We start from the raw sequence: 26,334 nt of genomic DNA, 5'->3' as shown, positions 1-26,334 counted from the left end.
CCTTTCAAAATAAAATGAAGTGACAGAAAATGATTCCAAATAAAACAGAGCTTGTTACCTTTCAAAATAAAAGAGAACGCAACATCATTCAGAACAGGATGTACTGCACACCTTAAAGAATAAAATCCACTTTTACGCATTCTAATATAAAACATACTCAAGGCCTTTCAAAATAAAATTCATTACATCCTCTTACCTTTAGTGGCCACTCGCACACAGTCGATCTTTGTTTCCTGTTAGAGAGAGAAGCGAATTAGTTTCCTGTCCACACCATAGTCGACATATAAGCTGTCACGTCTGGACACTTTCTCCAGAAACACACAACTACACACACACACACACACACACACAAACACACAATAACACACACTCGTCGTAAACAGAGCGGACAGAAGGCAAATGGCTGTGGATCAGTGCCTTTGCTGGCATTTAACAGCTGACACACACATAAAACACACACACACACACACACACACACAGACGAAGAGTGAGACAGGTTTGGTGAAAGGCGAGAGAGAACATCTTGTGTCTTTCTGGTTTTAACAAACAGACGACAAATTAACCAGAAGAGCTCATGAATATTCATGCTCACTCACACACACACACACACACACACACACACACACACACACACACACACACACACAGACAATGGTGGTGTATCTCTGTGGTGCGGCGACAGTAAAAGGCACTACTGTTGCTGCATTATTCAACACACACACCAATTAAACCTCCCGGCGTCAATAATTAACTCACAACACAATACGATCTGTGTGTGTGTGTGTGTGTGTGTAACTGTGAACAATTATCTTTTTTTTTTACACACATACATGACAAAACACACACACACACACACACACACACACACACACACACACACACACAGCCCCACTGCAGCCTATTAGTGTTGCTGGTCAGGCTGCTGGAACTATCTCCACTCCTATTAAACTGTCTGTGTCTGTGTGTGTGTGTGTCTGTGTGTGTGTGTGTGTGTGTGTGTGTGTGTGTGTGTGTGTGTGCTGATATCAGAGTGTGTGACCTCTCTTGTCTCAGTCTTGCTCCTCTGATTTTTTTTATGACAGACAGAAGTGAAGGAAATTGAAAGGAAGCTGCAGAATAATGTGGAACCTTCGTTATGAACAGACCAAGTGTCATTTTGTCGTCACACACACAATGTCGAGCTCTGCTGCACACTGTGATTGGATATCCTGACACCCGCCACTCCTTCAACTAAACTCAGCCTCTGCTTCCTCCCCATCAGAAAATACCTTTTAAACCAGCTGCCACAGTTTACTTCACAGATCACACTCCTTCCTTCTCAGAGTCATAACTCAGTTAAACCTGAACATACACACACATGATATGAATATTTTTAGATTCAGTTTGACTTAAACTTTCTGAGGTCATCATGATCTCTGATTTTCATCATGATTAAACATCTACAAATCCACTTAGAAGTCATAGAAGAAAGATCCTTCTACATCCAAGTCCATTCAGAATCCTCTTGTTTTTAACTTTCCTTCAGTCTCACAGTAAAACAGTGATAATTATCTGAAAATCCACTGATACACTGACACCAGGAGCTAATCATTGTTAATTCAGCTGCTGTTAATGGAGCCAGTTTGACAGAATTAAACAAATATAACCTGAAAGAAACAGGGCTCAGGTTGTAGCTCATAGTTGACTAACTGAATCCACAGAAACATTACAGTTCATGTTAATTAAAAAAAAGCTCTCTGAACTTTACTTGGTGGTTTTTGCTGTAACCATTTTTTCCACCTAAACTTTAACCAAAGATTAAAAAAGGTAAAGTAAAAAAAGTAAAGATTAAAAACACAAATGTTTGATCTGATAAAAAATATCTATTGAGTCTGGTTTTAATCATTTTATCCGGAGCACTGCTGCTTTACTGGGAGCTTCATCACTCATACTGGTGATGATGGTAATGATCTACTGGCAGGTATTAGCATGTGTTACCAGTGGACAGGTGAACTCACCCCATTAGCAGTGCTGACAGCCTGATAGTAGATCCCATAACTCTTATGAGGCAGTAGAGGAGCGTTCCAGTAACCGCTGTACGTCCTGTTATCACCTGTATAATCACACACAGGTAAACAGGTGAACAGGTGAGCAGGTGAACTAAATGACAGGACATGCTTTTAGAATATTTAGAATATCAATTCACAAACATTCAAAACACTTTTCCTGTTGATGAATCAGCTGTTGGCTATGCTGTTCAGCTAGTACTGTCTTTAACTAACTAACTGAATCAAATACTGGTTAGCTAGTAACCAACCAACTGTCTAACCTACTGACAGACTAGTCATCTAACCAACTAACAAACTGACTGATTTATTCACTGACTGACCTAAGTTAGCCTAGCTGAATAACCTAAACAGAATGAGTGACCAACTAGCTTAATGTAAAGATAAGTCAGTCAGTTAACTGACTATTTTAGTAAATGTTTAACATACTAGTTAGCAGCTAATGTAACAATCTAATGACATTGGTTAGCTAACAGTTAACTAACTGACTACCCGCAGACCCATAAAACTAACGGCTAATAATCAAATATATTTACAGTAAGGTTAGCCAATGAATCATCTAGCTAGTTAACTAAGAAACTAAGTAACTAACTAACTGATATTCTGACTGACCAGCTTGGTATCTAGATTCCCTGAGTTACCTAACTAAAACTCACCACTCACTGCATGATTTCTAACTAACTAACTAACCAACTAACTGACTGACATCCTGAATAAGCAGCTTAGTATTTAGCTGACTGACTAACAAACTGACTCACTGACTGACTAAATAACTAGCTGATATTCTTACTGGCCAGCTTGGTAATAAGCTAACTAAGTGACTGACTGATTTCCTGAGTTACCTAACAACAACTTAGCTACACGATCATATCGCTAACTAACTAAGACTGACCGACACAGAAGGGCATGGGCGCTCTCAGCTCGCTCATTGGCAGCTCTGCACTGAAGTAATACTGGGAATTGAGCAGTGTGGCGTTCTGGAAGTGGATGGGAACTGGATAACAGCGCAGGATCTCTGCAGTGCCTCTCCTCTGCCTGCGGGGGCGCTCCTCCTCCACCACCACCTGATATTTACTGTAAAACACAGACAGTTTCATCAGTCAGTTAGTTTCTGATCTCCTTCATGGAAGAGGAATCAATGAAGAACTCCATCAGGATTTTAGATGAATTTTAGGTTTTAGATTTGAGGGGCGACGTCGTTTGACTTGAGTTCTGTTCACATACACAGAGAGATAAAAGTGTTTCTCCTCCATCTGTTGGTTCATTATTCAGCCCCAAAGAAAGGTCAGCTCTGCCTCTCCTCCACTCCATCACTCTCTCCTTCACTTTTATTAACTCTCTGTCTCTGTATGTAGAGGCTGTAACTTTATAACAGTCTGACATTAAACTGATCATTCCTCTCACCCTGTCTGAGCAGATATTAAATCCTACATGTGGACAAAATACAGAAACACACATGGAAACAAAGAATTCTAAATAGAAACCAACATTTCATCAAGTTGAGAACTGATGAGAACTGAAATTAAAACTATGAGGAGAAGAATTACAACCTTAAAGGAAAAAGAAATCGATCAATCAGAGAGTCCTGAATGATGCTTGTTACCACGGTGATTTAAAGCTCCTCAACGACCTCTGTGATGGAGCGTCATTAAACTGAACAGAGCTACAGGAACACCACAGAGAACAGAAGATGTACGAGTCGAAGAAAACTCTACTGAGTCTCTACTGAGTCTACAGAATCTCTATGGAAACTGTTCAGGCTCTACAAAGTTTTACTGAAATGAAACTACTGAATCTACTAAACTCTACTAGATCTCTGAAACCATCAAATTTTCAGAAACTCTATGAAAACTCTTTGCGCTCTACGGGAACTTTTTAGGATCTAAAAAAAAAAAGATTCCTCAAAATCTCATTTGTGACTCTTCAACACCATAAAAATTTACGAAAAGAAACTCTGATGACTCTACTGAAAGCTCTACAACCTGTACAGAAACTCCATTGACTTCAGCACGAACTCTACACAAACAAATGACTCCACAGAGCGGCCAGTAGCAGTTTCTCCACCACACTCTGTGTTTGTGATTCACAGACGCACCAAGCTACACCTGAACGCAACACGGAGAGTGTTCAACAGTGTTTGTGTCCTGAGGAATGCTGGGAACAATAGTTGTGTTTTTCAAAGGAACCAGGTTCAGGACAGAAGTCATATATCTCTCTCTCACACTCACACACACACACACACACACACACACACACACACACACACACAGATCTGAGGGTGTGGACAGAGAAACTGCAGCATTGTCATGTTTCCTGTTGGACAGGAAACTAAAGGAGGACAGGAAGACACACAAATACACACTGTATCACTCACACACAAACACACACACACAGCGTTTGTATTGTTTAATTCTCCACTGAAAGCGACAGATCATCACTCCTCTGTCTTCCTCCCCATCATTCTTCTTCTTTTCTCTTTCTCTTTCTCTTCCCTCTCTTGTCCTCCTCTCTCCTCCCCCTCACATCTGTCTCTCTCTCTCTTTATCTCTTTTCTTCCTCTCTCTGTCTTTGACAAACCGTCTCCAATCACATTTCTTCACGCTCACGTCGCAGCACTTCTTGTGTGTGTGTGACAGTAATCTGATTACAGCTGCAGGTCGCCCGCAGCAACACCTTTTGTCCTGCGATCTGAGGCTCTTGTACATCAGTGTGTGTGTGTGCCTGAAGGCCGAAACACACTCAGTGTCAGAGGAGACAAAGCAAAGTTAAATATAAACACACAAATATGAAATCGTATCTCAGAGCAGCATCTGTTCAATCTGATGGATTTCACTTCAGCTATCATGTCAATTAACACACTCTACATCACACACACACACACTTTACATCTCCCGTCTTGTTCCTGTATAAAGAGAAGAACATAAATCTTGATGTGGTTGAAATGATCCTTTTTCCTCCTTGTGTCGTCTGTTTTATGTTTTATTGATTCCTGATGGGGAGAAGAAGAAGAAGGAGAAGAAGAAAGAGAAGTAGAAGAGGAAGAAAGAGAGGAAGCTGCTCTCAGCTACAGTTGCCGTCTCCTCCATCACTCAGAGTTTATTTTATTTGGGTAAAAACGAATCCTGTTTTTTTTTTTTCTTTGAGCTGTGACAGATTTTCTCCTTGTTTCATTTCAGTGAATCTGTTGTTCAGAGACTCAGGTTTAACTGATTATCTCTGTGAACACATGAATCAAACCGCTCATTAACCAGAATCATCTGAACTCTGATCCACGTCTGTGAGAGCCACTCGCACACGTGTGCAGCTGTTATCAGCAGGATCACTTCCTTGTACTGAACTGCAGCTTCAGATTGATCAGGTCTGATCCTGATTTATTGACTTCACAGTTTACTTGCTGATTCCTCTGAGACTAAACTATCTATTATATCTGCCTTTAAATAAAAAGAGTAAAGAATGTGAAAATGTGAAACACAAGGAGCTGAAGCTCCACCAGGCTGCCTCCGGACAGATTTCAGAGACCAACAACCAGAATCCTCTGAACCAGATCAGCCTCTGACAGAAGCTGTAGTCCAACCACTGAAGGTTCAGACTGAGCCTGAAGTCTCAGACCTGATCAGGTCCATGTCTCCTTCACTGCTTCCTATCTCGTCTCCTTCAGCAGAGGAGACACTGGAGCTGCCTTTACCAAAGGAAAGGAGAGAATGACGTCCCATGATTCCTTGCAGCAGCAGCAGATCCACATGTAGAAACAGCAGAGCTGCAGATTCTCTGTCAGGACGAACTGACTTCATTTAAAATCATCATCATCATCACAAACTCTGAACAGAGAAACTCATCGAGGTCGAGGAGACGAGTTCAGGAAACTGACTGAAGCCCAGGTGTTGTTGCTGGTCTCAGACCTGGACTGAGGTATGACTGTGACATCAGCAGGTGGTGGTGACAGTGACTGGTGTTGTTGTGTAGATACAGAGTGTGTTAATGAGGCTCTGACTGTGTGTGTGTGATTGACACATTAGCTGTTAATCCTCTGTTAATCCTGGTGTTAGCAGCGCTCTGATTAGCCCCGCCTGCTGATCCTTAATTAACCAAATCCCTTGTTACGGCCCGACGACGGAGAGCAGGCAGCTGTTGACATGACGACTGTTACCGCGGATACCGCCTCCCTCTGGGTCTGTGTGTGTGTGTGTGTGTGTGTGTGTGTGAGATAAATAAACTGATGTGACTGTTTCTGCTTCATGTCATTTTAATGTTGATCTGCTGATCAATATTTCAACACCTGTGTGTGTGTGTGTGTGTGTGTGTGTGTGTGTGTGTGTGTGTGTGTGTGTGTGTGTGTGTGAGTGTGTGTGTGTCAGAGTGTGTGTGTGTGTTACCTGACTGGAGCTCCTCGGCTCTGAGCTGGTTTCAGCAGAACAGTGACGGTGGAGTCGGTCTGATTCAGAGGAGACTCCTGATCGTAGGCCGGCATCAGAGGAGCTGAGGACAAGGAGGAAGAGGGGATGAGGAGGAGGAGGAGGAAGATGGGGAGGAAGAAGAGGAAGAAGAGGAAGAAGAGGAAGAGGAGGAAGAGGAGGAAGAGGAGGAAGAGGAGGAAGAAGAGGAGCAGAGTCAGTTTCTGAGACTGAACCAAACTAATCTAAATGTTGTGTATCTGTGGATGTTTTTTCTCTCTGCTGTGTGTCAGACATTTTTCTACGGTGGCTGACGAAGACAAAACTCACTGCAGAAGAAAAAACAATCTTATAATTTTATAAATGGGATTTCTCAGGATTTACTGTCTGAATTTCTCTTAAAGTGTTTCTTAAAAAACCTTTTAATAAACACAGTCGTTCTCTTTGTTCTTATTTTCTTAACTGATTATTTTTAACTATTTTAAATTCTTCTTTCTTCTCTTTTCTAAATCGCTGTTTAACTTTTATCTGTTTGTCTTGTAAAGAACTTTGTAGCTAGGCTTAGGGTTAAAGCTGCTATATAAATATAGTTTATTTATTATTATTATTATTATTATTGTTGTTGTTGTTGTTGTTGTTATCATTATTATTATTATTATTATTATTATTATAAATACTCTAACACTGTAAACCTGAGGCCTTTACTACGAAGGGAGTTTAACCTCCTCTGATTTAACTCAGGTTCTCAGGTAAAGTCGGGGTTGACGAACCCTGACTGCCTCAATCTGTGTTAAACAGTATGACGGTTCAGATGTCAGTAAATTGAGTCGATGTTAACTTAATCAGAGTTAGTGCGTGTTGATTAAAGGGGCGTGCACCGTATCTCTCAGATGAAGAGCGCACGCTAATTCAGTGGGTTTAGAGGAATTTAAAGAGACTCTAACGACACAATGTCAAACCAACAAAGACAGAGAGACTGGTCACATGTTCTCTGGATTCTTCATCTGTAATATGAGATGTAAGGACACAGAACATATGTGACCATTTCTCAGATACTTGACTTGATACAGTCAACACGTGGGTCACATGTCTGAGAATGAGCTGTTCCTGTTAATGATGTTCTGCCTGGAACACTCAGGCTGTATATGTATGAATGTAATGCTGTTATGTTCAGTATGAACTTCATGTTAACAGTATTTCAGCCTCAGTGGAAACTGAACCTGGATCAAATAGAAACATCCTATAAAGTGGTTCACATTCATATTTCCATCATTAATGCTGCATGTTTTGGTCTGTAGTCTACAATTACAACAGCCTGTCGCATTATATTGTCTTTCAGGACAATAATGGCCCCCTCCCCCAGTTAAATTATTATTCAAATCGATAATATGCAACATTAATGACGCTACATTCTGCCGCTTGAAAAAATACAAATTAAATAACTGAAATTGAAAATGGAAAATACAGAGCATTACAAAAAAAAAACACCATTTATTGGTCCACATATCTCTACCATCCACTACTTTTTTTTCGGGGGGGGTGACGGTAACACCGAGTTAACCACGAATATAAACTGCTCGGAGAAGTTTAGAGACGCATCGTAAATTACCATGGCTGCAGACCCCAGGTAAAACCTGTCCACCTTTCGTAGTACAGGTTAACCATCACTGAGTTACTCCTGAAGTTACCCTGATAAACCAATAACCTCACTTCATAGTACAGGCCTCAGGTCCTGGACCTTCAACTGCAGCTCCTGATGCTCCACCTAACCCTGACGCCATGATGGAGATCAAACTGCTGCCACCATGACAGCTGCTGACATTATCTCTGATATAAAGATGTTTTAGTTTCATGCTCTTATTTTGAAGGCTCTTACCTGAAATCTTGGTGGTGAACTGTGTGATCACCGGGGGCCCGAAGCCTTTGATGGTGGAGGCTCTTATTGTGAAGGAATAGGTGGAGCCAGGGTAGAGGCCGCTAAACACATGGCTCGTCTCATTGGCCGGTTTGAAAACCTTCCCACTCTGATTGGACAGATCGAACTCTGTGTCAAAGGAGCTCAGGGCTTTGTAGGAGATCTGAGGAGGAGAAGGACAGTCACAGGGGATTGTGGGTAATGGAGTCTTTAACTCCAACTACAGACTGAGCACAACATCAGCTGGCGCCTGATTGAACGACTCTCACAGCAAAGTAGTCTGGTAGTTGTAGAGGGTTTACCTCATACTGTCGGATGAGGCCATAGGTCTGCAAAGGTTCTCTCCAGCTCAGACTGATCTGCTGCTCGTAGCTGCTGCCGAGGATTGAGTCCACGGGGACAGCTCCGGGAACTGAGACACAAACGGATGAACACTTTATTCACAAGGAGAGTGTACTGAGAGTCCACTGAGTCTACTGACACTACTGAGTGTTTACTGTGAGTCTACTGACTCTACTGTGAGTCTACTGAGACTACTGTGGACAGGGACTCCTAGTCCTGGTCGTACCGTCCTCGTCGGTCAGGACCAGCAGTTCATCGCTCTCCTTGCGTCCCTCAGGGTTACTGAGGACCAGTCTCAGGCTGACGTTGGTGAATGGTGGAAGGTTACGTACGGTGTGCTGGGGCACGGTGCTCAGCGTGTCGTACACCACCTCCTCCTTCACCGGCTCCCTACAAGAGATGGGTGGAGGTTACACACCTGTTTACCTGGTAGCCTGTCTTATCTACCTGCCTACCTGTAGCCCCTCCCTCTGTTTACCTGGTGGCTCTTTCTTGAGTTTACCTTCTAATCTTATTTCCCTGAGGTGACACTTCCCCCCTTCCTGTTTTACCTGACCCATTCCCCCTCTCCTCCCCTCACATCTGTGGCCCCTCCCTGTGTTTACCTGCTGGGGACCCCTGCAGGTCTGTAGCGGTACTGCACTGTGAGGTTGTAGCTGTGGCAGCGGGTCACGTTGTATCCAAACGGCTCCCAGTGCACTGTCACCTGTTTGGACTGGATGTCGACGACCTCGAGACGCCGTGGGCCGTGCATCGGATCTGACACACACACACACAGATTAACACCTGAGCAGACCTGTGGAGGCAGTGGTGTATATTACCCAGGATCTCCTTCTGGAGCAGGAAGTGCTGTGGCTGTGACAAACACACAAACTGTTTCTAATTTTGATATCAGAGATGAATGGAGCCTGGGAGGAGACATCAAGCAAAAAAAGGACTTTTATGTTATCACGTGAAACTGTCTCAAGATCTTGTGAAAGCTTTGTGAGATCTCACCAAACCTTTGATTTTTCTGTCCACATGGGAATCCGATAAAAAGAAGAATCTTGGAGGAGGACACATAGGCTGAAAACTACAGAGCCAGGAGTGGACATGAAGATAAAAAAAAAATCTATTTTGCAAGATCTCCAGAAGGTTTCTCAAGATCTCGCAAAAGTAGGAATTTTTTTTCGTCATTTTTTTTTTTTTATATTCCTGTCCCCTCCTGGGTTCTGTGGAGATGAACGCTGGCTTTTAATGACCTCTAAGTCTTTTTAACTGATCTACAGTTCAGCTTTACTCTTCACTCAGTTAGAGGGAGATGGTACCTGAAAACCCGCAGGTACACAGAGAAACAACAGAGGCTCCATTCTTCCTGTTACACTGAAGCATCACTCTGATAATTGAAAGTTAAACATCAGGTTGGTTTAATGATGAAATGATCAGGTGAAGCTGCTGTCGACAGCCAGACTCCGACAAACCTCCACCCTGGAAAAAAGAGCTTCAGCTCAACAGAGACACAAAGAGGGAGATTAAAAGAAGCTTCGAACTGAGCACGCTCACTCTCACACACACACACACACACACTTTGTCTTTGTAGAGGCCAATCTAAGTGCTGTATTTCAAGATGACAGACAGCGATCCACTCAGAGAGAGAATGATAGATGAGAGCGGGAAAGAGCAATTTCTCCTGACAAAACCTCAGTGTGTGTGTGTGTGTTTTCAGGTGTTTTTCTGCAGCCAATGAACAATGCCTTTCCTGTTCTTTGTCGTCTTTCATCTCTGTGTGTGTGTGTGTGTGTGTGTGTGTGTGTGTGTGTGTGTGTGTGTGTGTGGTCGATTGTGGCTGAAAACTTCTCTCTTCCTGTTATTGAGCCACACACATACACACACTGTAACACACACACACACACACACACACACACTCTGCAGGCTTTTAGTCAAGCACAATAGAGGCACTTGTGAGTTTTCTCTACTTCGACACTGTGATGAAAGAGACACGTCGAGGCTAAACGCACAGTCTACAGGGAACACACACACATCGCCACGGCAACAATGAGGGTCAGGGGTCAAGGGGAGGAGGGGGAGCAGGGGAATTGAGGTGGATCCTATTACCCATAATCCCTGAGGGGCGAGTGAATGCTATCACATAAAATCCTCCCATTCTCCCTAAACGTACCTGAGAGAGTGGGGGGGGGGGTTGTGGTTTCCATCCCATAATTTTTGGGCTGACATTTAAATCAGACACAGAGACAGAGGCTGCAGACGAGGATGAATATCTGAAGAACTACAAAGAACTACAGCAGGAGGTCTGGGTCACTTCCTGATAATGACTAATACTTTTATTCTGAAAGGACCTCACACACACAGCTACTTCCTGCTGCAGCCCAGGAGGAAACAGGAACCAGGACCATGTTCAGACCTGGATCTTTAAAAACAGGAACTGACTCGTCCTGGTCTCAGGTCACTCGCACACATTGGACTGGTCCATGTTTTGACTCATTAACCTGACCCTCCTCTCTGGACTCAGTCTGGACTTGGTCTGGACTTGGACTCGACCCTTCTGACCTGTAGAAGTGACTCGAACTTGGACTGGTCTCAGACACTGTTTCTATTCTGGACTCGTCTTTGACTCAGCCCTCCCCCATCCTTCTGCCCCCCTTCAGACCTGGTCTTGGGTCAACTCGGACTCGTCTGGTTTTAGCTCAGGCATCTCCTGACTCTGACTCTACTAAAACCAAGTCTTGGATTGAGTCTGACCCTGACTCGGTCTTGATCCTGGTACGTGGTCTGACGTGGATTTAGTCTGCACTCAGACTCATCTGACATGGTTTTGACTACAGTTTGTATTAAATGGAAAAATCTCAAATTGTATCAGACACAAAAACAAAAACTGTCGTCTGTGTTTTCTGTTCAGAGCTGAAAAATTACATCATCTACAGCTTCCCCCGTCCTCCCCCGTCCTCCCCCATCCTCCTCCCCCTCTCTCCGACCTTTTCAGCGAACACGACCCTGACTGATTGAAACAGATTTCCAACATGACTCCTCCACTCACCCTGCTGACACACACACACACACACACACAGCTGCTGGTCTTTTGTTCTCAGTGAAAAGCAGGAAATTTCAACCTTTTAAAATTTTGCAATTGATTTAATAACCCCCCCCCCCCCCCCGTGTCTCTCGCCCATCTCTATCTCTCCTCCTCATTAGTGTTGTATTCAGAGAAATGCTCTCATCTGCTTCACATCCGTCTCTTTTTCCTCTCAGAGTCTGAACCAGGATCAGATCCATCATTTATCTGACTGTCTGATCCAGTCCTGATCTGTGAGACCATGTGAGACTGGATTTCATTCAGTGGGAGAGGTGAAGTTCCAGATGATCAGAGCTCAGAGTCTGTGATTCTGTTTCTAGCGCTGTGTTAACACCCACTAACAAAAACAAAATGGCCACTGCCTCAGAGGAGACAGGTCGACAACTCACTGCGTTCAGAGACAGAGAAGCTGCTACAGGCGTCTGTAGGTCTGTAAGATCACAGGCGATCAGACGATCAGAGTGTTTTTAATCTGCTGACCCTGCACAACGACTCTGTGTTAACGTCCTGATCCTGGAGAATGAATTCACACCAAACAACCAAACCAGACTCTGGACCTGAGGCTTCCTGACACCATGAAGGTCGGGTCAAAGATTCACACCTGGTTAAAATCTGCTGTGTTCTCTGAGCAGTAAACATGGTGAATATGTAATTTTAATTAATTTAATTTTTAGCAGCTGGTTTTTGTACTGGAGGTGTTTCAGGTGAGTTTATCATCGTCACCTGACTTTAAGATTCCAACCTGAGATAAACGACTGAACTGAACTGAGATCCTCTCAGACCTCGACACTGAGATCAGCTCCAATCATTCACATCAGGATCAGGAGTTATTGATCACAGTTCAAACACGTGAATGGTGTCAGCAGTGAAGTAATCATTGTCTATGAGCACAGAGCAGGACAAGTTACTGTGTCGCTGTTTCCTGGATTCAGGATTTTAGGTTTCGCTGGTCGAGGGTGTGTTTGGGTGTTGTTTTTTTTTACAGGGACTGCAGGGGTTTATTAGCCAGGTGGAGCTTGTTACAGGCTGCTGAGAGCTGATAACAGAGAAAGACGGTGAAAACAAACACTGCTGAGGAAGAGGAAGAGGAAAGAAGAAGAAGAAGAATACATTACAGACAGAGAGAGGAGCTGAGTGTTTGAAGGTGACTTTAGGATGGAGGAGGAGGAGGAGGAGGAGGAGAGGTTTAATTTTTCATTTCCAGGAGATCACCAGATTTAATATGAGAGAGAAAAAAAGGGGGGGGATGGGGGAGGATGGAGGGATGAAGAAGAGGAGAGATGAGATGAGAATCAGTGATGGATGATTGTCTGACCAGAAACTCAGACTTTATCTCCGAGCTGTCGAGTTAGCATGTTAGCATGCAACACATGTTAGCATGCTAACCAGAGTCTGATCTAGGTTTAATTTTCTGAACAAACAGACGACGACCAGCAGCTGCACAAAATTCAGCTAACATCAGACAGACGTAATAAAAAGCAGAAAAAGACAGAGAAACAAATGAAAAGATAAAAATACAAAAGTAAAAGCTCTAAAACGTCTGATGGACGAACAGAGCGTGAAAATCTGAGGTGGAAAGAGACGCAGGGAGAATGAGAGTGAAATATTCATGTGATATTTTTCTAAAAGCTTCGACAAACACCACACACACTTTAATGGATGTTAACACACACACACACACACACACAAACACACACACAGAAATGGTTTTATTTCATGACCGACTCTCCGACCGACTCAGAGACGAACTCTGTGTCTTCACTTCAACATCAACTGGAACTTTACTGTAAGAACAGGTGTGTGACGCGTGGAGTCTTTATCTGTGTAGCCCAAGGTCTCAACAAACAAACAAACAAACAAAATGAAGTCTCTAGTTCACAAACAGGCAGAAATATTCACATTCATATCTTTTAGTGTCAACTGGTTTTCATCACTAGTGCCATTCTGCAGAGTGGTTTGTATTTCAAAATATATTTATTCCACACACTACAGTGTTTTCCTGGCAACAAACAATCACCAGCTTCTTTCAGATTATTATCTTTACACATTATTTCATCTCTGAAGACTGAGTTCATGCTGCACCAGATTTCTACATGTTGAGGACACAGCACAGATCAGTGATCCATCATTATGTGACTCTTAATGGACTGACTCTGGACTTTATACGTCCAGTGGGGTTGCCATGAATTTTATCATTGGAACACAGAAAAAGTTGTTTTGATTATAAATAATATAAATAATGGGTCAATAAAGATTCAAAATGCAGATTTATTGATTTTATATTTTTCCAGAAATACTGAAAAATAACACCAGTTTCAATGATGGATAACAAAGTCCCTGTTGTATATTTGCAAACAACAGCTCATTGTAAAAGCAAAACACTTTGCAGCAGGACAGTTTTTAAAGTCCCTACACAAAACCATCACAGAAATATTTCTGAAAGTATCAGACGAGTGCTTTTCCAGTCAACCACGACTGAGGGGAATAAAACTCTAATAAACCTCCTGATCAGATCCACTGTCCAGTTACTGCTTCATCAGAAATAACCTTTGTCTGTTTTATTGTCTGTGTTTGTTCCGAGTGTCATTCAGGTTCACGTCTCAGCGTCTGGTCACATTAAAGCTTAATATTAAATGAGGACGTGGTGAAACTCACAGTGACTTCCTGTTTATCTGACACCACGCTGAGTCGCCTCACTGAGCTCTAAGTCCTGAAGCTTGTATGATGGACACACTGATTTATTATTAAACACACACACACACACACACTGAGACTGACACACACACACACACACACACACACACACACACAGAGGATGGTTCATAATTCATTGGCAGTAAAATGAATAAATAAAAGTGAGTTGAAGGCAGATGAATGTTATCAGAGCGCACATCATCACACTCAGTGACACACACACACACACACTCAGTCGTCTTTTAAACATGTCTTTTTTCCTTCATGTTTCCTGCTGTTGATCTCAGAGAGCGTTTGTTTCAACCTGCTGACAGTTCCAGAGGGGTGGAGCTTATCTCACAGACTCAAACTGTTTTCTGATCTAGAACCCGACAACATCCTGAAGGATCCAAGAACTCTGTACAGGAACTCATTCCCTCAGCAAAGAACTGTCAAACACCTCAGAGCTCCACGAGAACCTGCTCACAGAACCTCCTCACAGACCACCAGAACCTCATCATGGACCTCTGGAACCTCATTAAAGACCACTAGAATATACTCACAGAACAACAGAACCTTGATTGTTCTTTTAACACTATAACCTCTTCCGTTTCCAAAAACCTCATCAAGAACCCAGTAGAGCCCGGTGATAACTTGAACCTCAACATACAATACTAGAACCTCCTGAAAGAACATTAGACCCTTCTCAGTCTCCTCAGACCTCATCAAGAACCCAGTAGAACCCCATGAAGAGGCACTAAAACCCTGAGGGAACCCACATCACCCTTTGACTGATCAGTAGAACCTCACCTCTTCACAAACATATAATGTTATTGCAGATCACTAGAACCCGCTCGTACAACACTAGAACCTCATCAAAGAGACAAAGAACATCCTCACACTTCATCAGTTTCCTCAAAGCAGACAGTTCTTGGGGGGTGGGGGCAGTATGTGTTTATGAGAACATACCAGAGTCAGGTCAGGACTCAGTCTGACATGTTGAAACCTGACACACGTGTTATTTTCTTTGTGACAAACCTGGAAACCTGCTCATGTTCACACACAGGATTTATTTCATTCTATATTCTGTCATTATAAATAATAAAACATGTTTTTTGTCACCTTCTTGTTATTAAATCTCTGACGCGTTTTTATTTATGATATTTAATAAATGCAGTTCAGCCTCAGACATAAAGAGCTGTTTAAAATTTCCATCAGTTCAGTTCAGATAAATCTGATTAACAAACATCAGTGATAAAAGCAACAGAATAAAATACAAAGACTGAATGAAGCGAACTGTGACTGTTTCTGTTCTCTGTGTGTGCTCATTTTATTTTTCTTTACCCACACATCACATGATTTATCTTCAGCTGCTGATGTTTGTGTTTTCCACTCGTTTATCTTTATGTTTAAATGTTCTGACGTCTTATAAACCTGTTGAAAATGAATAAATCTGGTCTGATTAATAAAGAAACAACATGTTGTCTGTGTGAGTTCAGATAAAACAATATTTCGTTTACATGAATCGTCAGCAGGATTCAGAAGTGAAGCTGCAGCAGCAGTGATGTTGCACCTGTGTAATTAGCATGCTAATTGCTAATCACATGCTGTTTGTTTGCACCTACAGGGCACACACACACCTGCAGCAGTGTGTGTATGTTCACTCAGGAGATGGATCAGTTAACATGCTACACTGATGTGCTTACTGTTCCCATTAAGAGCTAATTAGTGTGGCACTAACAAAGCCTAGCCCCACTCACTGTCTTAATGACCTCACTGTTTACCATTAGCCACCTGACGAGCTCAGCGCTAACGCAGCCTAGCACGGCACACTAATGAGTCCACCATTAACCTCCTAATGTTCTCAGTGTGAGTGTAGCCTAGCAGTTAGTGGCTAGCTAACAGTCATTACAGTAAAGGGACATTACAAAAGAAAACTGAAGAAGTCAACATTGTCATCATCGTCGTCATGTGACCTGACTCACCTGCACACTTCGTCCTGGCTCGGAGCGGTGGTCCGGGGTTTCCCGTGCCTCCATCCAGGGGTCTGGTGAGCAGCACGCTGATCTCGTACTCTGTGTCGGGGTCCAGGTGTCCGATCTTATGGGTGGGTTTATCGACAGGTGTGGTGTCGATCAGCATGCCCGACATCGTACGGTACTCCACCTCAAAACAGACAAACAATATGACACTTACACACCACAATGAGTTACGGCTTAAACTTTATTGAAACCAACAAGACCAAGACTCTCACCCAGGAAACAGATAACCCACCAACAAAACCTCAACAGAGATCAAATGAACCCTGATTCAGACAAAGAGTAATAAAGGCTGCTAAAAACTCCTCACAGACCTAGAACCACTAAAACCAACAAACAGAACCTCATTACAGATACCGGACCAGAATCTCCTCAGCAAGACCAGAGAGCCTCTTTACATACTGCTGAAACCTAAAAGACCATAAGAACTTTGCCACATTTCTCTAGAGAAGAACCTGATCAAGGACAGGTAGAAACTCTTCACAGATCTGTAGAACCTGATTAACCTGAACCCCATTACAGAACTATAGAACCTCATTATGGTCCACTGACACCACTCCAAGAGCCTCTTCACGGGTCCTCATCTAGGACCATCTTCAAATCTATAGTACCTCATGAAGAACCCCTAGAAACCGAGTACAGATCCCCAACACAGAACATCAGAACCCAGTAACAGAAACTCAGAAACTCATCAGGGACCATGATCCGATCAGACCTCCTCCAGAGCATCTAGAAGTCCCCAAAACGAATCTAGAACCTCATCAAGAATCACTAGAAACCCCCTCACAGATCCCTAGAACCTATGACCTACAGCCCCTTATTGATCCCCAGAACCTAATCCAGAACCTGATCACAAATCCTCAGTCCTCACCTCTCTTTCAATGATTGGTCCATCTCCATTGATGGAGTTGGCGTTGAGCTGGATCCACAGGTAGGTGGCACCCACCGCTGTCAGCTGAGGAGGGGCGATCGGTACAGGGGGTTCTGAGGGACAAACAGAACCAGGATCAGCTTTACACACACACACAGACACACACACAGACTCCTCTGGGTTTCACTGATCTCTCTTAACGAGGGAGGAATGAGTTAACGAGATAATTAATATTCGTGACCTTCGGCAAATCACGACAGACCTGGATTCCATTACCCAGAATCCCCGGTAGTGCTGCTCTACTTCCTCCTGACCCACTTCACCAAACACACACGCGTACACATATGCGCGCGCACGCACGCACGCACACACGCACGCGCGCGTGCACGCACACACACACACACACACACACACACAGAGTAAGTAGAATACATGTGTAATGATGCGTGTTTATCATGTTGAGGTTAATACTCACCTGTCTGTGTGGTGTGTGTGTGGTGTGGTGTGGTGTGTGTGTGTGTGAGAAAAAACACACACACAGTCTGAGTGACAGTTCAATCAGGGGTTTAGCCACTGGGGATTGTGGGATACATGTCGGATCATGTGACCAGCAGACACCTGTCAGTGTGTGTGTTTGTGTTTGCAGAGATCAGACTAGCTATTGACCCATGTGCGCATGTGTGTGTGTGTGTCAGACCTTTATCCAGTACTGATTGGCTCAGTTATGATTGATATCAGAGACTCTGATCTGTTTCCTCCTCACATCCGTCTCTCTCTGTGTCAACACCTCCGTCAGTCGATTAATAAAGTTTGAAGTTTTGAATCTGAGTTTTAACAGCAGATTGTTTGTGATTAATGTTCCCACACCTGTGCATTACACTGTGCAGGTGAGGAGAAGTTAAATATAAGATGATCTCCCCTGGTGTTCCCTGTAGAGCAGATCGGCATGCTGGGAAAGGAAACTCCTGGTTTGTGATTGCACAGGTGGAGATGAAGGTGATGTCTGTGACAGCTCCATCACATTGCAACACACCAGGTTTAATGAGTCATCATTAACACACTGTACACCTTAGAGTGTGTGTGTGTGTGTGTGTGTGTATGTGTGTGTGCCTCAGCAGCCAGGGTTAGCGCACTAACGCTCTGACAGGCTCCAAACAGGAAGGAGAAAAAAAAGGCTTTTACTTTGGAGTGCTTCATCTTCAGAAACACGGAGACAGTCTTTGACAAAACGCTGCTGATTCTTTCTTTTTATACACAAACTGAGTTTCTAATGAGGTGATACTTTAACCTGACATACACACACACTGTAACACACACACACACTGTAACAAACACACGGTGCAGTAATGAGGTGAGGAGACTGTTCCTCGTTTCCTCGTTTGACGATAGAGTCATTAAAATAAAAATATGACAAACTGCAGCTTTGATCTGAGAGAGAGACAGGTAGAGAGAGACAGAGAGAGACAGGTAGAGAGAGACAGGTGTTGTCTCTCTGTAGAGCCACAGACAGGATCTTAAAGCTTCTATTTCCTGTTTTATTCAGGTTTTGTTCCTGACTGATCCTGGATCAGGTCTTTAACATGATGGAGGAAAGAAAACAGACAAAGATCTGAAACATGATCTTCATCATCAGAGACGGATCAGTCACTGTGATCAGTCACTGCTGCTGCTTCTCAAACAGCTGAGTGATCAACTGATCAAACCTGAAAGTTAATCTATAATGAAATCATTGTGTGATCAGTCAGGTTTAGATTCACCTATGAAGAAGAAGAAAACCTTCTCTTGTTTCGTTCTTTTTCATCAAACAAAATAAAAAAATTAATCATTAACAAAAATAAAGAAAAGAAATTTAAAATAAACAACTGATGCAATAAAAGCCCCTCAGCAGCCAGTAACCAATCAGACGACAAGACTCACGTTTGACTGTGAGGTCAGCGTACGAGGACACGCCCACACCTTGCTCTGATTGGGCGATGCAGCGGTAGCGTCCGGAGTCGCCTTTGGTCGTGTTCTCCACGTCGAAACTCGCCACGTAGCGCCGCGAGTTAACCGGTTTGGTTTCCCTGACAACCGCCTGACGACCAGCCATCCCCTGACGACCAGGAAACAGGAAACATGTCAAAATAAGTCTGCATAATCACGCTGCTGTAAACTCTGATCAGAGCAGGTGAGTCTTGGTCGGAACAGGTGAGTATTGATCAGTAAAGGTGAGTATTGATCGGTACAGGTCAGTCTTGATCTAAATAGGTGGGTATTGATCAGGTGATTACCTGCAGGTAGAGCAGCAGGTTGCTCTGTGGTCGTCCGTTGATGGTGCAGTGAAAAGTTGCCGTCTGTCCTGCGTTCACCTCCACACCTTTAATGTGCAGGAAGTGAGGCGTGCTCACTGAGAAGACATACACACACGCAGAGGTCAGAGGTCACATACCAATGACATCATCACCTGGCTGGGCTGGTGTCACCACAGTAATGGCTCACCTTTTCGCCCTGATCTCTTGAGCCAGGCAGCGAAAAACCTCAGCGATCCAATCAGAAAATGGATCCTGGAGTGTGTGTGTGTGTGTGTGTGTGTGTGTGTGTGTGTGTGTGTGTGTGTGTGTGTGTGTGTGTGTGTGTGTGTGTGTGAGCGTGTGAGTGTGAGTGTGTTTTCAATCAGTTTATTGGACAGTGTCGAGGCAAAAATAGGCAGCAAGAAAAAGTTGAGGTCAAGGATGTTTACTGGAGATTTGTGTGTGTGTGTGTGTTCATATAACAAAGCAACATCAAAAATGCAGGCAGGTAGATAAACAGACGGATGGATCAAAGTCCATGCTAATCAATTTATATTTTAATGAGCTCCCCTGTCTCCACACACGCACACACACACACACACACACACACACACACACAGTGACCTTGATTCTACGATGCCAGCTCAACTTTTAAAATTGTTATCCAGTTAAGAAGCCAAACCTTGTTAACCAATTAGAAGTCTGTTCTACAAGGGGGCGGGGCCTTCCTGCATGTAAGAGTGTGTGTGTGTGTGTGTGTGTGTGTGTGTGTGTACTTACTGCACTGGTGTCCCTGCAGTGTGATGTCCTTGATGGCCAGGACTCCTCTCTGACCGGTGCTGACCGCCTCAAACACCACCTGACACAGAGACGGGGATCAGGATCAGGATCAGGTTCTGAGTTCAGACAACATTCGTACTCAGGGGTGGGGGGGTTGGAAGGAGGGGGTCTGATCATAATCAATAATAATCAATGACTCTGCTGTGACTCAGATCAGTTTAATGATAAGTTTTATTTCTTCTTCTAGTTTCAACCACATGACGACTCTGTTCTGTTGTTGGTGGACTCTAATGAGTGTGGGGGTGTGTGTGTGTGTGTGTGTGTGTGTGTGTGTGTGTGTTCACATTCCACAGTCTTATCGCCACGGAAACCGACGGCACACACTTCCTGTTGCCATCCAGAGACAGGAAGTTCTCCTCCCTCCATCTGCAGACTGAAACTGACCATCACTCCTAACCCCCCCGCCCCCCTCCCTCCTCCTCCCTCCTCCCCCCGGTTTATTCCTTTCAGCTCTGACTCCTCTTCCCTCCATTCTTCTTCTCTCTTTCCTGTCTCACCGCTCAGTGTCACTTCCTGTTTTATGAATCAATGAATCACTGTCGACCCTTTCTTCTTTTTCTCGTCTGTTTCCTCCTGAAAACATTCAATGCTGACAAACATCACGTCTGTGACAAGTCACCCCCCCCCCCCCCCCCCCTTAATCTGTCAGATCCTCAGTTACAGTCGAAGCTACGTTCGTTTGGAACGAGCACCTTCTCTCTCGTTAACACTAACAAGGTGGATCTGTCGTTACCATGGTGACACAGCTAATTAGCGACGCCCGTTGTGATGATGGGACGACTGTAATTGCAGCCTGTTCACAACCCACAACACCTGTGTGTCTGTGTGTGTGTGTGTGCGCGCACATGTGTGTGTGATTGGCTGTATTGTTCTGAATCAGTGTCTCTTCTTCTGTGGTGAAAGCAGCGCCGAGGTTCAGCTGCAGAAAAACAACAACAGTGTGCGACCCCCCACCTTCACCGAGCTGATGACATATCGACTGGTGGACACATACACACGAACACGTGCACACCACAGTGGTGCGCAGACGTGGTCGCCAGAGAGGGCGGCGTGAGTGACAGCCACACACACACACACACACACACACACACACACAGTGGGTGTTGACCTGCAGACACAGACTGTGGTCGTCTCTCAGAGAAAATGAGTTGTGTCAGATGCTGTTGATGTTGAGAATTATGAACAGGTCCCTCACACACACACACACACACACACACACACACACAGTCATTTATCTGTCATTATTTATTCATTAACTGTCATTGATCTGCACCCATGGATAGAAAATTTGACCGTTGACCCAGTGACCTGGTCCAAGCTGCAGGACTGATCCTAAAACCAGGAAGTCATTTAGCATGTTAGCACTTCCTGTTCCCCTTTAGCTTCTTACTTCTGGAGATTGGATTTAGGCTTCAAACATCAGAACAGTGGTGTTCATCTGTGAAGATTATCTGATCAACTAAACCTGGAAGGATCAGAAAGGATCAGTTGGTCTCAGTTTATTTTCTGGAATAATCCAAAACACTATGAAAAAATCCCACTGGCTTTTTGTGGAGGGAACCAGGCCGATGCTAACTTCAGGGCTGGACTACAGAAACACATCATCACTGCAGGAGTCTGTATGAACTCAGATAAACCAGAGGTTCTGGTGAACTGTTCCAACACCGACTGTGGAGACGAACATCAACGTCTGAATGTAGAAAAACAAGAAGAACAAAGACTGAGTCCAGTTTAAAGAACAGACATGTTCAGGTCTGCAGGTGCTGACGGGAGGAAAAGATCTTTTTTGGCACAAGACGGTTTCCGCAGTGAGAGATTCACTTCCTGCTGCTGCTGTACACTGAGTGTGTGCGTGTGTGTGAGTGTGTGTTTGTGTGTGTTGAACCAATTAGCTGCAGCCCTCATACGGTTAGGGATGACAGAGCTTTTAAAGCCGCATAAAAGAGTTTTCAATATGGATCAACCACATCTAGAGTGTGTGTGTGTGTGTGTGTGTGTGTGTGTGTGTGTGTGTGTGTGGTTCCTAATGACTCAGACTCTGATCTTATGTTCTTATATTTCAGGTTATTTTCAGATGAGCCTCAACATGAATGTCTGTAAATAAACTGCAGTATCTGTAGTACTACCTGGACTACCTGTAGTATCTGGACTACCTGGGGTCACAAAGTCCTGATCAGGAACTCCTTCCTAAAAGCTACAGGCTTTAGACGAAGTAATACAGGTGTGTGTGTGTGTGTGTTACCTGGTAGTAGTTAGGCCAGAAGGTGGACACGGCGAGCTCCACCCCCTTCCAGATGTGGTAGGCAGGGCCTGACGAGTTAAAGACCGGGATTCCCAGAGGACTGTTGTTCTCTGTAGGACACACAAACACTGTAAACACACTTGAGAGCTCACACTAACACCTACAGTATAATGTAGTACTCTCTCTCTGTGTGTTTCAGTAGTTGTGTACACTGTACATGAAAATCACCACCACCAAAATATCCACTGGAGAATATGTCAAATAAATGCTGTGATATTCTGTGACCTGCTGTATAAAGACAGGACAACAACCATCATCAGTCAGTGAGGTACTGATCAAGAAGAGTGAACCCAGCCACCATTACCAGACTCCATTGACAAAAACAGGGATTTTACTGGGAGCTGCTGGAATACCACTGCCTCCATCTGTTAGTGTGTTTGTGTTACTGTGTGACTTTCAGTGGTGGAAGAAGTAATCAGATACTTTACTGAAGTAAAAGTACCACACAGTAACACAGACACACTAACAGATGGAGGCAGTGGTATTCCAGCATATAGAGATGTGTGTGAATAGAGATGTTTCTGGTTAAACTAAAAGGATCTTCCTCTTTAATAAAAAGCTCTGTCTCTGTAGGAATCCTGTCATCATGTTGTCAGACACTGAGAAAAACTCAGAACTCAGAACTTTAGTGGACGGACTTTAAGTGGACACGTGCACTGTTTAGAGATGCTAACGTTAAGAGCTTTACTGATATGTAACGTTGCCAATACAGTATGTAACTTAACATATGACTTTAACCAAAACGTAACATAACTAGCATAACTGCAGAATGGAATTCTGGTGCCTGGATTCCGGTTGTGTCTGTGAATTGCAGTGATCCATCTGCTTCTCTTTTCTGTGGCTTTCAGTATCCTGTAGAAACATAGCTCCAACTCCTTCGCAAATCTGTCTGTACAATCGATTGCACGGCAGCTCTTCCCCATTTTGCCGGCTAACGCTGCCACTCAGTGGGTGTAACCACAGTGACTTCCTTGTGCCATGACGTCACGTGCATATCCAGCTCCTTCCATTAGCATTTAGCCGCATTTAGCATGTGTCCTACATGTAGCAGACAACCTCTAACCCTAACCCTCTATATCGGTTACCACGTGACTGTTACAACATGGCCGAATGTTGTTCTACATGACAGGAAGTCTGGAAAATAAACAGACATTCTGATGTAAAAACGATTAGCTAAACTCTGAATAGCTGTAGCACCGTGTTGTAGTACTTCAGTGTGTAGTACTGTAGTATTCGTACCTTTGACGTAGACGTTGAGTGTGGCAGGAGTGGCTCCCTCACGCCCCCCCTCCTGGTAGAACAGGAAGCTGACGCAGTGTGTGTCGTTCTCTTTGAGGGGGGGCAGCAGCAGCTGCGCACGCTGACCCACATGACGACCTGACGTGTTCACAAACAGGAAGGAGGAACCTGCAGACAGGAAGTGACAAAATAAAAGCATGTGGTTAGAAAAACAGAATAATAATAATAATAAATAATGAGTAAACAGGTTGCAGAATTTTCTATCTCTGTTCATCAACAGGAATAAATCAATAGGAATAAAGTCCACAGGTTTGAAAATGACTCCAGAATAAAAGCACATGTAAGAGCAGAGTGATAGTGACAGACAATTAAAAAGTAAAAGTCAATTCAATCAAATGTAAGAAAATAAAAGTTTCAGAATAAAATCACCAACAAACAGTGATGTAAAATAAACTGACCTGTCAAAATAAAAGCTCTTTACCAGATGGCAGAGTTTAAATAAAGAACAAAGAGGCCAATAAAAAGAAGAAAGGATCACGTGACCGGCGACACCTCAAACAGGAAGTCCACAACTGACACCAGAAGATGACAAAATAAAAAACTCTCACTGGTTTATCAGGGCAGCAAATCCAAAATTCATCAACATGAGTGTGTGTGTGTGAGAGAGAAAGAGAGAGAACAAATCACTCACTTTGCCGACAGTGAAAATCTATAATTGGCAGACTTCAGAATAAAAGCACGGTACTCACTTTAAAGCTTTGAAACTCAAACCTCATCCTCTGTGTGTGTGTGTGTGTGGCCTCATTAGTGTGTGTTTGTGTGTCTGTGTCGTGACTGCAGCTGTCAATCATCAGCTCTTTTCTTTATGTCTCTGTTTCTATAAAGTTGCTATGAAATTTAAATGAACTTGCCTTATTTTTTTTACTCGGTGTGTGTGTGTCTGTGTGTGTGTGTGTGTGTGTGTGTGGGTTGAAGGGCATTTCCATGGTAACAGCAGCAGAGCAGTAACAGTGAACAGCTGTCAGTCACAGACTGAATCCTGTTCGCTACTGTTAAATCTCTCTCTACAGTTGTGACTCAGCTCAGGGTGAGGGAGAGGTGAGGGAGAGGGTGAGGTGCAGATATATCTGTATGTGAACCTATCTCTGTGGGGGGGGGGCATTAAACCCTGACGTCCTGAGATGTCCAAAACCTGTTTCATGAGGTCACAGTGACCTTTGACCTTTGACCCCCAAATTCCACTTAGTTCACGTCTGAGTCCAAATGAACGTTTGTGCCAAGCGCAAAGAAATTCCCTCCAGGTGTTTCTGAGCAATCAGGTTAACGAGGATGAGACGGAAACATAACGACCATCACCGCACACACAGTAACACCTGTAACACCTGTACAGCAGGTAAATCTGTACACCTGTCACACTGAGTCCAGGTTAAAGATTAAAATGTCAGATCTACTTTTCTCCTGATAACTGGGATTTTAAAATTAACTGAAAATCAATCAAAAGGTTTTTAAATATAATTAATCATTATTATTATTGATCCTCAGACCTCAGTCATGTGACTTTCTGACAATATTAGTAATTAATTAATCAATCAACAATCAATCTTATGAACGGTCTCATGAGGTTTCAATGTCTCAGATTCTGAGGAGAGTTCTCTGTTACTCTGTGTGTGTGTGTGTGTGTGTGTGTGTGTGTGTGTGTGTGTGTGTGTGTGTGTGTGTCAGCACATCAATGGTCCTTGAGGAGGATCGATTAGAAAAACAAGAGTTTTAATCACAGAGGAGGAGGAGGACAACGAGCGAGGACAATAACTACTGATGAGGAGAGAGAGAACAATAGAAACTGATGAGGAGTACGAGTCTGTTTCTAATGATGAGAATCTCAGTTTTTATTTTTATTTTTCTCTTCATCTGTCGGTCAAAAAAACGGTTTCACTATTTATTGATAAAAAACAGTTCACTTCAGTTATATTTTTCTTCTTTGTTTTCACTTTGCTTTTCTCATATTTTTCATTTTTCAGTTTTCATTCTGTTCTTCCTCCTCATTCATTTTGTCACTTGATCCATTTTATTTATTTGTTTTTTTGTTTCTTCAGTCTCTGGTTTTCTTCTCGTCGTCTCTCAGCGTCAGTGTTTCAATCTGAGGTTTGTTCTGACTGGTTTGGTCATGTCTCAGTGTGTGTGTGTGTGTGTGTACCAGCTGTTTCCGTAGCAACAGAGGAATGTTGTAGAACAAACAGCAGTGTGTGTGTGTGTGTGTGAAACATCTGGAACAGAAACAGACTCCACATCAGCTCTGATTTTTTTAATCCTGACTTTCCAGGTTCTTTTCCAGACTTA

At 43.4% G+C, this 26,334-nt stretch overlaps 1 protein-coding gene across 5 annotated transcripts in view; it reads right to left on the bottom strand.

Moving 5' to 3' along the window:
• The window catches only part of ptprma (protein tyrosine phosphatase receptor type Ma), an 87,826-nt gene that overhangs the window by 36,375 nt on the left and 25,117 nt on the right, over nucleotides 1-26,334 (bottom strand). For all 5 annotated transcript variants that reach the window (XM_051067402.1, XM_018686927.2, XM_051067403.1 and 2 more), the window contains exons 3-17: nucleotides 23,998-24,165; nucleotides 22,699-22,808; nucleotides 20,397-20,475; nucleotides 19,617-19,732; nucleotides 19,264-19,438; nucleotides 17,347-17,459; nucleotides 16,422-16,602; nucleotides 9,299-9,452; nucleotides 8,920-9,083; nucleotides 8,654-8,763; nucleotides 8,313-8,514; nucleotides 6,419-6,521; nucleotides 2,938-3,119; nucleotides 1,998-2,092; nucleotides 197-233 (exon numbers count right to left, since the gene is read on the bottom strand). In XM_051067402.1, the coding sequence (XP_050923359.1) occupies nucleotides 197-233; nucleotides 1,998-2,092; nucleotides 2,938-3,119; nucleotides 6,419-6,521; nucleotides 8,313-8,514; nucleotides 8,654-8,763; nucleotides 8,920-9,083; nucleotides 9,299-9,452; nucleotides 16,422-16,602; nucleotides 17,347-17,459; nucleotides 19,264-19,438; nucleotides 19,617-19,732; nucleotides 20,397-20,475; nucleotides 22,699-22,808; nucleotides 23,998-24,165 (1,989 nt within the window). The remainder of the gene's footprint in view (nucleotides 1-196; nucleotides 234-1,997; nucleotides 2,093-2,937; nucleotides 3,120-6,418; nucleotides 6,522-8,312; nucleotides 8,515-8,653; nucleotides 8,764-8,919; nucleotides 9,084-9,298; nucleotides 9,453-16,421; nucleotides 16,603-17,346; nucleotides 17,460-19,263; nucleotides 19,439-19,616; nucleotides 19,733-20,396; nucleotides 20,476-22,698; nucleotides 22,809-23,997; nucleotides 24,166-26,334) is intronic.

This window comes from Lates calcarifer, unplaced genomic scaffold (assembly GCF_001640805.2).
Source record: "Lates calcarifer isolate ASB-BC8 unplaced genomic scaffold, TLL_Latcal_v3 _unitig_1690_quiver_535, whole genome shotgun sequence".
NCBI classification, from domain to species: domain Eukaryota; kingdom Metazoa; phylum Chordata; class Actinopteri; family Centropomidae; genus Lates; species Lates calcarifer.
This window is presented reverse-complemented; position numbering and strand designations above follow the sequence as displayed.